The sequence below is a fragment of the Peromyscus californicus genome, unplaced genomic scaffold (genome assembly GCF_007827085.1).
Source record: "Peromyscus californicus insignis strain IS unplaced genomic scaffold, ASM782708v3 Scaffold_11__1_contigs__length_118956290, whole genome shotgun sequence".
NCBI lineage: Eukaryota > Metazoa > Chordata > Mammalia > Rodentia > Cricetidae > Peromyscus > Peromyscus californicus.
In genome coordinates, this window is record NW_026294402.1 from 48,833,256 (window position 1) to 48,846,481 (window position 13,226).

The 13,226-nt window shown below is 39.4% G+C and overlaps 1 protein-coding gene across 4 annotated transcripts in view; it reads right to left on the bottom strand.

Moving 5' to 3' along the window:
* Positions 1–13,226, bottom strand: part of Dmxl2 (Dmx like 2) — a 129,457-nt gene that overhangs the window by 43,870 nt on the left and 72,361 nt on the right. For all 4 annotated transcript variants that reach the window (XM_052760576.1, XM_052760596.1, XM_052760568.1 and 1 more), the window contains exons 15-19: positions 12,463–12,586; positions 9,326–9,445; positions 7,549–7,776; positions 3,859–5,532; positions 1,254–1,364 (exon numbers count right to left, since the gene is read on the bottom strand). In XM_052760576.1, the coding sequence (XP_052616536.1) occupies positions 1,254–1,364; positions 3,859–5,532; positions 7,549–7,776; positions 9,326–9,445; positions 12,463–12,586 (2,257 nt within the window). The remainder of the gene's footprint in view (positions 1–1,253; positions 1,365–3,858; positions 5,533–7,548; positions 7,777–9,325; positions 9,446–12,462; positions 12,587–13,226) is intronic.

Consider the following 13,226-nt stretch of genomic DNA (forward strand, 5'->3'; position numbering starts at 1 on the left):
CACAAAATAAAATTTAAATAAAGACACTCAAAATTAAACATAAGGGGGCTGGAGAGATGGCTCAGAGGTTAAGAGCACTGACTGCTCTTCCAGAGGTCCTGAGTTCAATTCCCAGCAACCACATGGTGGCTCACAACCATCTGTAACGAGATCTGGTGCCCTCTTCTGACCTGCAGGCACACATGCTGTATACATAATAAATAAATCTTTAAAAAAAAAAAATTAAACATAAATATAAAGCAGCTCTAGTTTTCAAAGACTATTTTAGAAAGTAAAGGAGTAAGGACAACAGTCCAGCAAGCCTGGGATTCTAACAACCACATCCAAACCCCATATGGGGTCTGGGGTTCCAAAAGGAATACTGTCTAAAGAAATGCGACCCGGCCGGGCAGTGGTGGCACATGCCTTAAATCCCAGCACTGGGGAGGCAGAGGCAGGTGGATCTCTTCGAAGACAGCCTGGGTTACAGCGTGAGTTCCAGGAAAGGCACAAAACTATACAGAGAAACCCTGTCTTGAAAAAAAAAAAAAAAAAAAAAAAAAAAAAAAAAAAAAAAGAGAGAGAGAGAGAGACCCGGACTGGGAGTCTAAATGTTTAGGGAAGTCACTCTAAAATTCTAGTTTCTATTAGTGATAAAGTGAGAGAATGATACAAATATGTCTCAAACCAGGGGTGTGGCAATATGTTGGACCTAAGCAAATGTACTGGGTCATTATGAGAACTCTTCCTGAAACATTAACTTTCCTTGATAGCTACAAAGAATATATGACTAAATAAAAAATTAATAAAGTGTGGCCTTGTGGGGACATGCCTTTTAACCTCATCACCTGGAAGACCAAGCAGAAGGATCACCAAGAGCTCAAGGCCAGCCTGTGCCACACAGAGATCCTATGAAAAGGAAGGAAGGTTGGAGGGGGGGGGGAGGTAGAGACATAACAACACAAAGATTAAAATGATTTTTAAAGAGAAGGCATCAGACAAACTCAGAGCTATCCCATAGAGACACTGAGTTATTGCAACCTCAGGTCTACATCTCCTACTACAACTTTAGCACTGCTGTATGAACAAAGATCACAGAGCCGGACAGAGCTGAAGGGCACACACACAGGAAATGGTAAGTAGGTACCATGCGACATGAAGAGCTCAGGCTACCGACACATGATCCACCTGCTGCTTAGACACAAACACAACCACGCCCACCACTACAGCATTAAATCAAAGTGGGGCAAAGATCCAAACAGGAAGTAGAATACCTTGGTGAAGGAGCTGGACTCGGTATAAGGGAGGCAGTGACGTTAACAGGCATGTGTGCAAGCGCATTGCTAACAAGTATCTCAAGCCACACTCATCTAAGGTATCTCTTCCTGTAATTTTAAAGAGAAAATACATTAAGAAGGGATTCAACAGGATTAAACAGCCACAAACAGATTCAAATGGTATGAACTGATCATTAAACTTTGTAATAATCAGCACAAAATATATACTTTTAATGTCCTCCTTTGTAAACAATTTAGTGTCTTTACAAAACACGTATCTTTATAAAACATGAATATTAAAACTCTTAAGTGAAAAATGATTTGGAAAAATAAAGTTACCTATTAGTACAAATAACTATATTACCTATACTTACTCATAATAAATGAAACATTGGAATCCAGTACAATGTGTATTAACTAAGTAAGTATGATGTATTGAATGAGAATGGCCTCCAAAGACCTACGTATTTGAATGCTTGGTCCCGGCTGGTGAAACCATTTGGGAAGGACTAGGGGTCTGTCCCTATTGGAGGTGTGTCACTGGGGGAAGGTTCTAAGGCTCAGTGCCATGCCTTCCTGCTTGTCTCTCTGCCATGGGCTCACTCTCCAGAACTGGAAGCCCCAAAGAACTTTTCCTTCTATAAGCTGCCTTGGTCATGGTGTCTCTTCACAGCAATACAACAGTCACCAAGACAGCAAGTAAGTAAGTTCATAACTCTAGGCAGACTTTTTTGGATGAACTGAGATTTTATTGACAGAAATTGTATAGCTAAAGTGAAATCTATGTTATAATAATTAAAAAACTTAACAACACTAAAACACTATCAAAGATTTGAAATTTTATTCTCTGGGCTAGTGTTGGGCTAAAAAGAGCAACTTGAATCTTTACCTTGATGCCACAAATTTACTTACATAATTTGATACTACTTAGTAAAACCTTGACAAAGACATGAGAGCATGGTGAGTTAATGAATCTTAATTGCAATGCAAAACCACTGACAGAACTCAAGCCAGCAACTGACAGAGTCCACAAAGGCAGAGTGTTTTCAGAAGGAAACAATAGCTCACTGCCAAGGCTTTAGTTCCAGTTCTATTTCCTACATGCATTCACCCATTTACATCTACTACACATGAGACCGCTTAGGCACCGCAGAACTGGCACTAAGCAAAGTAATTAATATATAATCCATGGAAACCAATGCTATGGAGGACATGAAATAGCACTGAGAGATGGGGTGTGAATCAAGTGTTCTGTTCCATACAATGAAGCCAAGGAAGAACTTTACAATGGGATGAGATCTGAGCAGAATTTGAGGTTAGGGACAGAGCCGTGCATAGATCTGGAAGAGCATTCTACATACAGGAAAGGTAAATGTAAAGGCCCTGAGAAAGGCGCATGCTCCACTGTCCATGGGCTAAGAAAGAGGCCCAAACAGGAAGTGGAAATGAGCACACTGATACATGAGAGCATGTGCCAATGAACTAGACATTGATAGGACAGAAGAGTCAAAATGTCTCACCAGAACAAACAGAAGAATCTCTTAGAATCCTTTGACTGATATACAATTTCCATGAAATAGAAATATCCATTCCTGCCTTGTCTACTTCATGACTGTCCACTACAACCAGAATCACTTGTATACTGCTAGCCAATGCTTTGTATCAGAAGTCTAAACTGTTTTTCATGCATTATGACAAGTATATCCTTTTTTAAAGATTTATCTTTATTCCTTTAAAAATTGTGTGTGTGTGTGTGTGTGTGTGTGTGTGTGTGTGTGTGTGTGCGTGCGCGCGCGTACACACGTGCCTATGTCTGTGTCTGTGTGTCTGTATGAGTATGTGCACGTAAGTGAAAATGCACAAGGAGGACTGAGGAGTCAGATTACTCTAGAACTGGATCAGACAGTTCTAAGCTGTTCAGTATGGGTGTTGGGAATCAAACTGGGTCTTCTGCAAGAGTGGTAAGCACTCTTAATGGCTGTGCCGTCTCTCCATCCCCAACCCTACTTTCTTATTTCCTCAGAGTAAAACAGATAACAATATTAACCATGCAAGGTTCATGGAAGAGGACTTGGGTTCAGTTTCTAGAACACACCATCAACTGTAACTCCAGTTTCAGGGGATGTGACACAGGCACTAGGCATGCATACAGGGCACATACATACATGTAAGAAAAACATTCATCAAATAAATCTTTTCCAAAAATTATCTATGCCTCAAATGGAAAAATAAGCAAGTTGATCCATGAGGTCCCTATAAGCTTCATGATACAAAAAACAAAAACAAAAAAGGGTCATTTCTATCACTCAAAGAAAACAAAACCATTAGGAATCAATCTTTTTAAAATACCAAGACAAATGTGTTTGAGTGTTAAGTACTCAGTGAGAATGCAGACATCACAAATCCATATGTCACACATGCAAATGACAGCCTGCCTCAACTGTCTTTTCTTTTACAATCAAGTATAATTTATAGTAATTATCCATAGGCCTTTTTTCCCTACAAGACTTGAAAGAAAAAAACAATTCAACATATTAGTCATTACACGTAACACAATATTTTTACTAACAGTAAATTTAACATTTATGGTGAGACTATTTACCTGAGTACTTATCCCTGTTTTCATCAAGCTCAGTACTGGTGGTTGCCACAGTATCGGCCAATGCTACAAGGAACATCTGCTCCAAGCGGGTAAGGCCTGGTAGACTTGAGTGCATTAGATGACTTGAAAGTACTCTAGCATGTTCCTGGCCAAAATAAGCTGGTCCATACTGTGACAGGTTTATGACTTTTGATTTGTTCTCTCTTTTTTCTGGCTCTAAATCGATGTCATCTGTTGTTATCTCCTGGACCTGGAACAGCTCTGAGTACTGATCCTCTGGTTGGCTTTCAATGTGGACCTCAGAGCTCTGTGGCTTTTTTGTACTTTCTTCCGAAATCCTGTAGGACGCGTCCTGATCTGCAGCCAGCAACGCATGCAGTGGTAGCGGAGGAATCGAATCTATCTCAGTATAATCTCGAGTGCCATCCTTTCCGATGGTAACTGTATCCTTTGCTGTACTGCCACTCACACTAATGGTCCGAGACAGATGCCTCTTAGTTCCTTCTCCAGCATCAGGATCCCTAACTATTGCAACTTCACCAGCAATACACTTTACTAAATGGGAGAGAATGGCTTTAGCTCTTCTAACTTTCCCTAAGTCCATCAATTCTAACAGCTGAGTTGGATGATACTGTGGGAGAGTCGGGGAGAGTGCATGTGCAGCCTCAAACAAGCCACCATCTTGAACTACAGTTGGTGAACAAAAAACATCATCAGTGATAGCTGCTCCTTCAACAATACTTTTTCTTGCCAACATAGCGGATTTAAAGGCAGAATAATCTTGTACTGCTGTCTCTTCAACAGGACTGTCAGCTTCAATGTCTCCAAATTTGACAGAATGCTTCCATTGTGCATATACATGCATTTCACAATCCATTCCCACCACCAATATTCCATCTCTTACCCAAGAGAGAGAAACAGGCAGTGAAGGTGTACCATCCACAGAGGATACCAAGTCTATAGATCTGAGAAGAACCCATCTTGACCTAACTCCTTGTTTGATACTACCACCTAGTGGTAAAGTAATGACAGCTACTCCATCCTTACTGGTAGTCTGGTCAGTAACAATTCCTGAAAGTCTTCCATACATGAAGATATTAGCACCAACCCCCACTGTGAGAATGTGAGAACCATCTTCTTTTGACACCCAGTCCAAATGGACTAAATGCTTGATATTTGGAATAAGGTATCTATCCTTACTTAAAAATGCATCTGATTTGCTATACACAAACAGATTACTGTCAACACTGACCCTTGAATCAAGTACACTCCCAACCTTAACCAAATCATCAAGATGGATCGTCTGTTCTAAAACCCATTCTGACCCTCCTGTAGACTCGCATTCAAATATACAGACATGCATAGAAAATTCTTTAGAAATAAAACCATTGTGGTGGACAGGCTGCTTGTAAGCCACTGCCAGACGGCCTGTGTATGAGCAGCTAACAGCAACAGGTCTTCCCACAATGCTCACAGTACTGCTATTATCTCCTCCTTCGTCATTCATCAAGGGCCATCTCCTCCAGTGATAGGTTTCCTTCTCATCACGTGTACTGCCCAGTGAGTTAGTTTCCAGACAACATTTCCAGAAGCGTACTTTATTGTCCGAACAAGTTGTAACCACTAAGTATGGTGCAAGGCACACTGGATAAATTGAAGAGGAACTCAGATGACCTTTATAAAAAGGAAAGAAAAACAGTCATAATCAGAGAACCACAAAATGTGAGATCAATAGATTTCATCTCTTTACTCAGTTTAATTCACCCTCTGATAAGGTTGAACCATAAACCCTCATATGTCATTCTTTTCTATAGTCACTAACACCTATTTATTTCCCATCTATTTCCAACTATAATATAATGACTAAGATTTGGGATCTTAAAACCCAGATTCAAGTTCCAATCCACCAATACCTTTGGAAGAATGGGAAAACCATTTAAACACTTAAGTCTGTTCTGTCTAAATAACAAGAAGAGTTATTATTTGACTTGGGATGTTACTGTATATGAAACATCTAAAATTTCATAAAGCCTCTGTAAATTTATTTGTGAGCTTCAGTAAACAAATGAGTATATACTGAACTTTCCAAATATCTTTAAATATTTGCTAGTTATGTGTATGTGTATATGTCCAAGTTTGTATATACGCACATGAGTGCAGATGACCTTGGAGGTCAGAAAACAATGACAGATCCCCAAGAGCTATAGTTACAAGAGGTTATAAGCTGCCTGATATGGGTACTTCACCATAGTTTTCTAGAAGATCAGCAAGTGTTCTTAACCACCTAGCCATCTAACTAACCCCAAAATATTTCAAAAGATTTTTAAAAAACTTGTGTATTTAAGGAATAGACCTGTAATCCAAGTCTTAATAAGGCAGAGGCAGAAGGATTACAAGTTCAAGGCTTTCCTACATAAATGAGTTTCAGACCAGTTCTGGCTACAAAGACTCTGTCAAAAACAACCAAAAACAAAAGAAAAGCAAAAAAGATTTGTCTAGATCTGCATCAAACACAAAAAAGTCCATAATAAAATTTTTCTCAAGGTAACCTTTCAACTGTGAATGCAGATATGTCTTAGGGATGGGTAAGAACACCCCATACTCAGTATCATCCAACCAGAAATCACAATGAACCACCATTTTGGTTTTTCAATATCATTATTCTAGGAACTCTCCAATTAGAACTTCACGTCAAGTCATTTCAAATGCAGTCTCCAGTTCAATACTAAAGTCAGTATACAGGCCAGTCACATTCATCTCTGAAAATAAGATAGATGTAAACAAATAGATAGACAGATAGACAGACCGACAGACCAACTAATAATAGATACGTAGGTAGATGATATATCTCTAATTTAAAAGAATTATTTGCAGTGTGTGAGTGCAGATGCACATGTGTATGGTGTACACGTGGAGGCCCCTGCCACTTTCTAGGAGCCAGGAGCACACTCAGGTCACTAAGCAGAGAATGCCTCTACCAGCAGAGCCACTTCAGTGTCCCTGAATACATATTTTAGCGTGAGGTATCTTGTCTACACTTTGGAGCACTATGATGGCAAAACTTCAGAGAAGAAATACATTCGTATGTGAATGGCTAAAGCTCATTTTGTTGGTGTATTCACTAGATGGCTCAGTAGGTAAAGGTGCTTGCCCCAAGTCTGATGGCTCCAGTGTGATCTCTGACCCTATCGGAACTGACTCCCGCACAGTATGCTCTGACCTCCACATGTACTATGTTGTGGCATCCCACCCCTAAAATAAATTTACAAATGTACAGACTTCACTTTGTGCTAATCGTGTTTTACCTTTATTATGTATGTGTGAACAAGGTTTGATAGATACTTTTGAAGAAAAAGGTATTCCCAACACCCAGGAGGCTAAGACAGGAAGAGGCCACAAGTTCAAGGCCAGCATGAGCTACATAATGAGAAAAAACAAAGAAAAGGGGGGAAATGCAGCTTCTTAGGAGGTAATTTTCAGACTCCTTGTTACCTTGAGAAAATATACATTTAAACTGTTCGGTTCCTCCTCACCATGACCCACTCCTCCACATAGACATGGTCAGGGGAGAGCCAGAAAATTGAATTTATCATTAAAAATTATTATTAACAAAAACATGCAATGTCACTGTAGCACACACATTAGAAGACAGCACTCTGAGCTACCACTGCCCAGTCCCAAGAATACTACCTGCTGAAGGTGTTGCTCTTATCACTTCGACAGCTTTCGGCAGATCCAGAGGCTGACTGTATACCAGTCTGGAACTCAGAATGAGTTTACTAGCAGTCTGAAGATTGGCAATTGACGAAGAGTGTGGCATGGAGCTCACAGCAGGGCAGGTTTCTGGAGAAGAGTCCACCTTCTTCTGTCCAGGCACTGAGAGCAGGCTGTCAGAGGAGATCCCTTCTGCAGCTTTGGCTATGCAAAAACATTTGAGATGCATTATCACCACCACACACGAGAGAGGATATTTTCTTATCATCTAAGAAACGCAGCTTCTTGGAAGTACTTCCACCTCTTAGGAGACAATTTTCAGACTCCTTATGGGTTACCTTGAGAAAATATATTCTTAAACTATTTGGTTCTTTCTCACCATGTCCATATGGACATGTCAGGGGGGAACCACAACATATGAGCTCTAAAACCCTAAGTTACATAGTACAGTATTCCTAAGCCTTAAATCCACTAAAGGCCCAAGGAAGGCACTAACACACAAACTCTCATGTCTAACCCCAGAGACACTTATATCAACTTGGGACAGATCTCAGTAATCTGTACTTTTAATAAGCAACCCAGTGGGATAGTGAGATTGTTTAGTAGGTAAAGGCACTTATTTCATGTTTATAAAACTGGTTAGTAATGTAATTATCAGAAATAATACTTTGACAATGAAATAACAAATGTCTGAGATGATAGGCCAGTTACACTGAATCAAAGATTACACACAGCATCGTATATTGAAATGTCACACTGTAATCCACAAAATAGCTATCATATGTAAATTAAAGACAAAAATATGTAAAATATCATATTATCCACAACAGTAGAGTCAACATGATATGGCTGTTCGTGCAATTCTTTATTTAACAATTATTTCTCAGAAAGCAAAGTTTAAAAAAAAAACAACAAAAAATAAAACTCCCAATATAGACTACAGAGTGGGCTCATGGCTATCCTCGGCTATATAATGAGATTGTGCCTCAAAACCAAAGAAACAAAAAGAAAACTGGCCTGTGAATATAGCTCACTGATAACGTCCTCGCCTAGCTAAAAGACATTGAGTGCCAAATGTAGCACTAGACGCCCCCCCCAAAAAAAATTCATTATTTTGCTTCATAAATAATCTAAGTATGTTTAGTTAAGCATGTGTGGAATAATTTATCATCCAAACTACTGTTTTTCTCAATGTTAACTTCAGGTAGGTGTTCAATTATATTTTGCCCAACAGCAACTATTTCCCATAATGCTCAGCTGCTGCACAGCATTCAGAGAGCAGTGAAAGTCTACAAAAATGGACCTCACTGATCCTACCAGCGGGGCTCACTTCAAGACCTGGCATCCACAAACAGGCAGCAAGCACTCAATAAATGTTAACTAAAAATAACTCAGTCAACCTTTTTTTTTTTTATTTCCAGTGCATCTAATGTACCCACAAACTGGTTTATTTGTAGGGTCAGTCAGTCAGTTTCAGAAGCTCAGCATGGTTTACAATTCTTCCAAACCTAACACTCAGGAGACTAAGGATCTCGGGCTGGGCTTTAAAACAGCCTGGGCTATATCATAAGACCCCCATATCAAAATAGTAAAATAAAAATAATTAAATTAAAAAAGCTTGGCAGAGATTCCTACTCTCATTCATCAGTTCAATTTATAGTTCACTGCTTCATTTTAAAGAATCAACCGATCTAAAGTATTTACTATAAAATGTCTTTCTTTTACATCATCTCTGTATAACATAATTACTTACCTAAACATGCTTGTACAGATTTAAGATGAAGGTGCCACATATGGAGAATAGAGTTATTATTGCTGTCCTTCTCAATGACTACTAAAAAGAATTTTTCTGAAAATGGTGGTGGGCGATATCCTATTGTTCAAAGGGGAAAAGAATGATTAATGTTTTTTCTGTAGGATTGTAAAAACATTTTTAAAGATAAAAAAGTACCTCTTGATATGCACAGAAGTTGGAAAGAAAGCAAAATGTGATTACTTAAATATGATTTGTCCTTTCTAAAACTCTTGTTGACTTAATTGCCACTGTACTAAGGTATTAAGAAGGTAGAAACACTATCTGAATGTAGTATTTAGAGGTGGGGTCTTTAGCAGGCGAGAGGATTAGATAAGGACATCAGGGTGGAGCCACAGTGGTTGCGTACTGTGGCTTTCTAAGAGGGGGAGAGAAGAGGTTTGCTCCCTCTCTCTCCCTATGTGATATTCTGAGCTGCCCCTAGGACTCTGCTATCATCAGATACAGTCTTTCTACCTCAGAACAAAAATCACAGCTAAAATCTCTCTTCTTTATCACTTATATAGTCTATGGTACTGGGCTATTACAGAAAATAGACTCATACAGGAAGAATTCATTTTAATGTAATTTTTATGTCAAAAGCTACAGAGCTCTCAAAACTAACTGCCTCTGTCAAATGTCCACAGAGGTCAGTAAGATGGCTCAATGGGTAAAGGAGCTTGTCACATAAGCCTGGCTTCCCTAGTTCAATTCCCAGGAGCCATGAAAAGGTGGCAGGAAAGACCTGACTCCACAAAGCTATACTCTTTCGCATGTACACCTACAAACTCACATCATGCTCTCACAGATACACAATAATAAGTAAAATTTAAAATTTACTAAACATAAAGGCCAACCCAAAAAGAATCCAAAGATGGGCCATCAGTCAGGCACTGAAAATTTAATGTGAAGGTCAGTGAGATGGATGGGGTAAGGGAGCTTGCTGCCAAGCCTGAAGAGTTTAATCACCAGAACACAGGTGGTCCTCTGACCTCCACATGCACACCATGACACACAGACCCATGCTCACACATACACACAATAAATAATAAATAAATATAAGAAACATTTTATCCTGTTATACTGCTTTTCTTACATGAAATAACATTTTTAAAAATTAGTAAGTAATTGAGAGGGAGGTAGTGGTAAAGGCAGAGAGAAACGTGGAGGAATTTCATGTGTGGATACATTTTTCCCATTAACAGCTGTATTCTTTCTACGTGAAAATGAGATCTACATTGAACAATACAAACTTTCTTTTAAAATGAAAACTTTCAGGCAGGGGGAGGTGGCTTAGTTGGTAAGTGCTTGTCATCTAAGTATGAGTACCTGAATTTGGTCCCCATCGCACATGTTCACACAAATATGGGAATCTACTTTGTATATGGATTCAAACAAATTAAAACACAAACAAAAATACCAGTATTTTAGGAAATAATACATAAACTACTTATTATGATTCTGAGAATTTTTATTTCTCTAGCTTGAGAATGTAAGCAAAAATATCACCTTTAGAAATGCAAGTAGGGGGCTGAAGAGATGGCTCAGTGGTTACGAGCTCTGGCTGCTGTACTGGGTAGTTTTATGTCAACTTGACATAAGCTGGAGTCATCAGAGAGGAGGGAGGCTCAATTGAAATAATGTCTCCATAAGATCCAGCTGTTGGAGCTGGGTGGCGGTGGCACATGCCTTTAATCCCAGCACTCAGGAGGCAGAGGCAGGTGAATCTCTAAGTTCAAGGCAGCCTTGTCTACAAAGCAAGTTCCAGGATAGCTAGGGCTGTTACACAGAGAAACTCCATCTCAAAAAAGAAAAACAAACAAACAAAAAGATCCAGCTGTTGGGTATTTTCTTAATCAGTGATTGATGGGAGAGGGTCCAGTCCAGGGTGCCTGCTTCCATCCCTGGGTTGGTGGTCCTGGGTCCTATAAGAAAGCAGGCTAAGCAAGCTATGAGGGGCAAGCCAATAAGCAGCACCCCTCTGTGGCCTTTGCATCAGGTCTTGCCTCCAGGTTCCTGCTGTGCTAGAGTTCCTGTCCTGACTTCCTTCGGTGATAAACTCTGATGTGGAAGTGTAAGTCAAATAAACCCTTTCCTCTCCAACTTACTTTTGGTCATGGTGTTCATTAAAGTAACAGAAATCCTAGCTAAGCCAGCTGCTTTTCCAGAAGAACACCTACATGGCAGCTTACAACTACCCTTAACTCCAGTCCCTGGGGACCCAATGCTCTCTTCTCACCTCCAGATGCACAAGGCACACACTTGGTGCACAGACATACATACAGGCAAAACACCCATATACATAAAAGAAAGGTGATTTTTTAATTTCTTTAAAAAGCTAAAAAGAAATACAAAAATAAGGAAGAAGCATGGATGAGAAAAATATGCACATGAAGTCTCTAAGAAAAGTTATAAAAGTGGGAGAAAAACCAAAGAGAAACTTTACACACAAAAGAGGAAAAACTTCAAGACGCATACAGAAAAAAAATTTTTTTTTTTGCTAATTTGACAGAGGTATAAGAAATACATCAAAGGGGAATAATTATTTGGAAACCATTTGTAAACTAAAATGGTACTCATTATAGAGAATGAATTTTTAAGAGCAGGGCATGCCTTTTTGTTTTAATACAGCATAGCTGCTATATACACAAAATCATAATTTCTAAAAGAAATACTTGATGCTAAATTCTGAAGTTGAAACTAAACATTATACTGTTTGTTTTCTAAAGATCTTATAGAAGACCATTTTCTTTCAAACAAAGGGCACTGGGAACCAAAGGTGGGTCCTCCGGAAGAGCAGCAAGTGCACTTAACCAACGTGCCATCTCCCCACACTGACTCACAGGCATCTGACAGATGACTGCTGTATGCGCTGAAAGCCTGAGGGACCGCCTTAGGACCCCCACACATGAAGAAAGCTGGGAGAGTTCTTAGTTATTAAAAACGAGCAAATGCACTTTCTTTTTCCCCAGATGAGACTTCACTGTTTATTTTAGGCAATTCTGGAATGGCAGTGAGTCAGTCCACTTCATCAGCTAAAAAACACCTACCCTTAAAAAACATACCTCGAAAAACCTAAAAAAAAAAAAAAACCATACCTTGTGATGGCTGAAAAAATATTTCTGTTTCCTTTTCCTTTTTCTCCGTATCTTCTTTATGTGGTTTATATCCAATAATGAAGTCTTCTTGAAACACATGCAGTAGCTGTGTATTTGAGCCACACTGCAAATGAGATAAATGAAAGTTTTTCATCTTTGAAATTCCTTATCCTGCATTCCCTACCTCCCCACAATACACACACACACACACACACACACACACACACACACACACACACACACACACACACACACACACATCTCTCTATAATGTCTATTCTCAATCTAGCTAGAAAAAAAAAAACAGCAGGGAAAAAGTTACTAAGACTTCCTTGAATTTAAAAAAAAAAAGTACTTTCAAGATAGCACAGCTACTGGCAAGACAGCGCATCTCTGGAGTCTGTGTCTCAGACAGACACCGGAGCTGGGAAGCTAGCTCAGAGCTTAAGACCAGGTGCAGTTTCCAGAACCCAGGGCACGGGGCACACAACTGGGACTCCAGCTCCAGGGGATGGAAACTTCTGGTCTCCTAGGGCACCAACACTCCCATGTACGTATCCAGAATCAGATACACACACCTACACATAATTAAAAATAGTAAGAATACATCTTTGAAAAACACTAAAAAAATATATAAATGTAGTTAAATGACTTGAACCACCTTCAGCCCTGATAGGAGAGCTAGAGAGGGCTATGCTCACTGGACTAACAGACAACCAGCAGATTTCTGAGAGCTCCACCAACAAACACTAAAACCTGAGAAA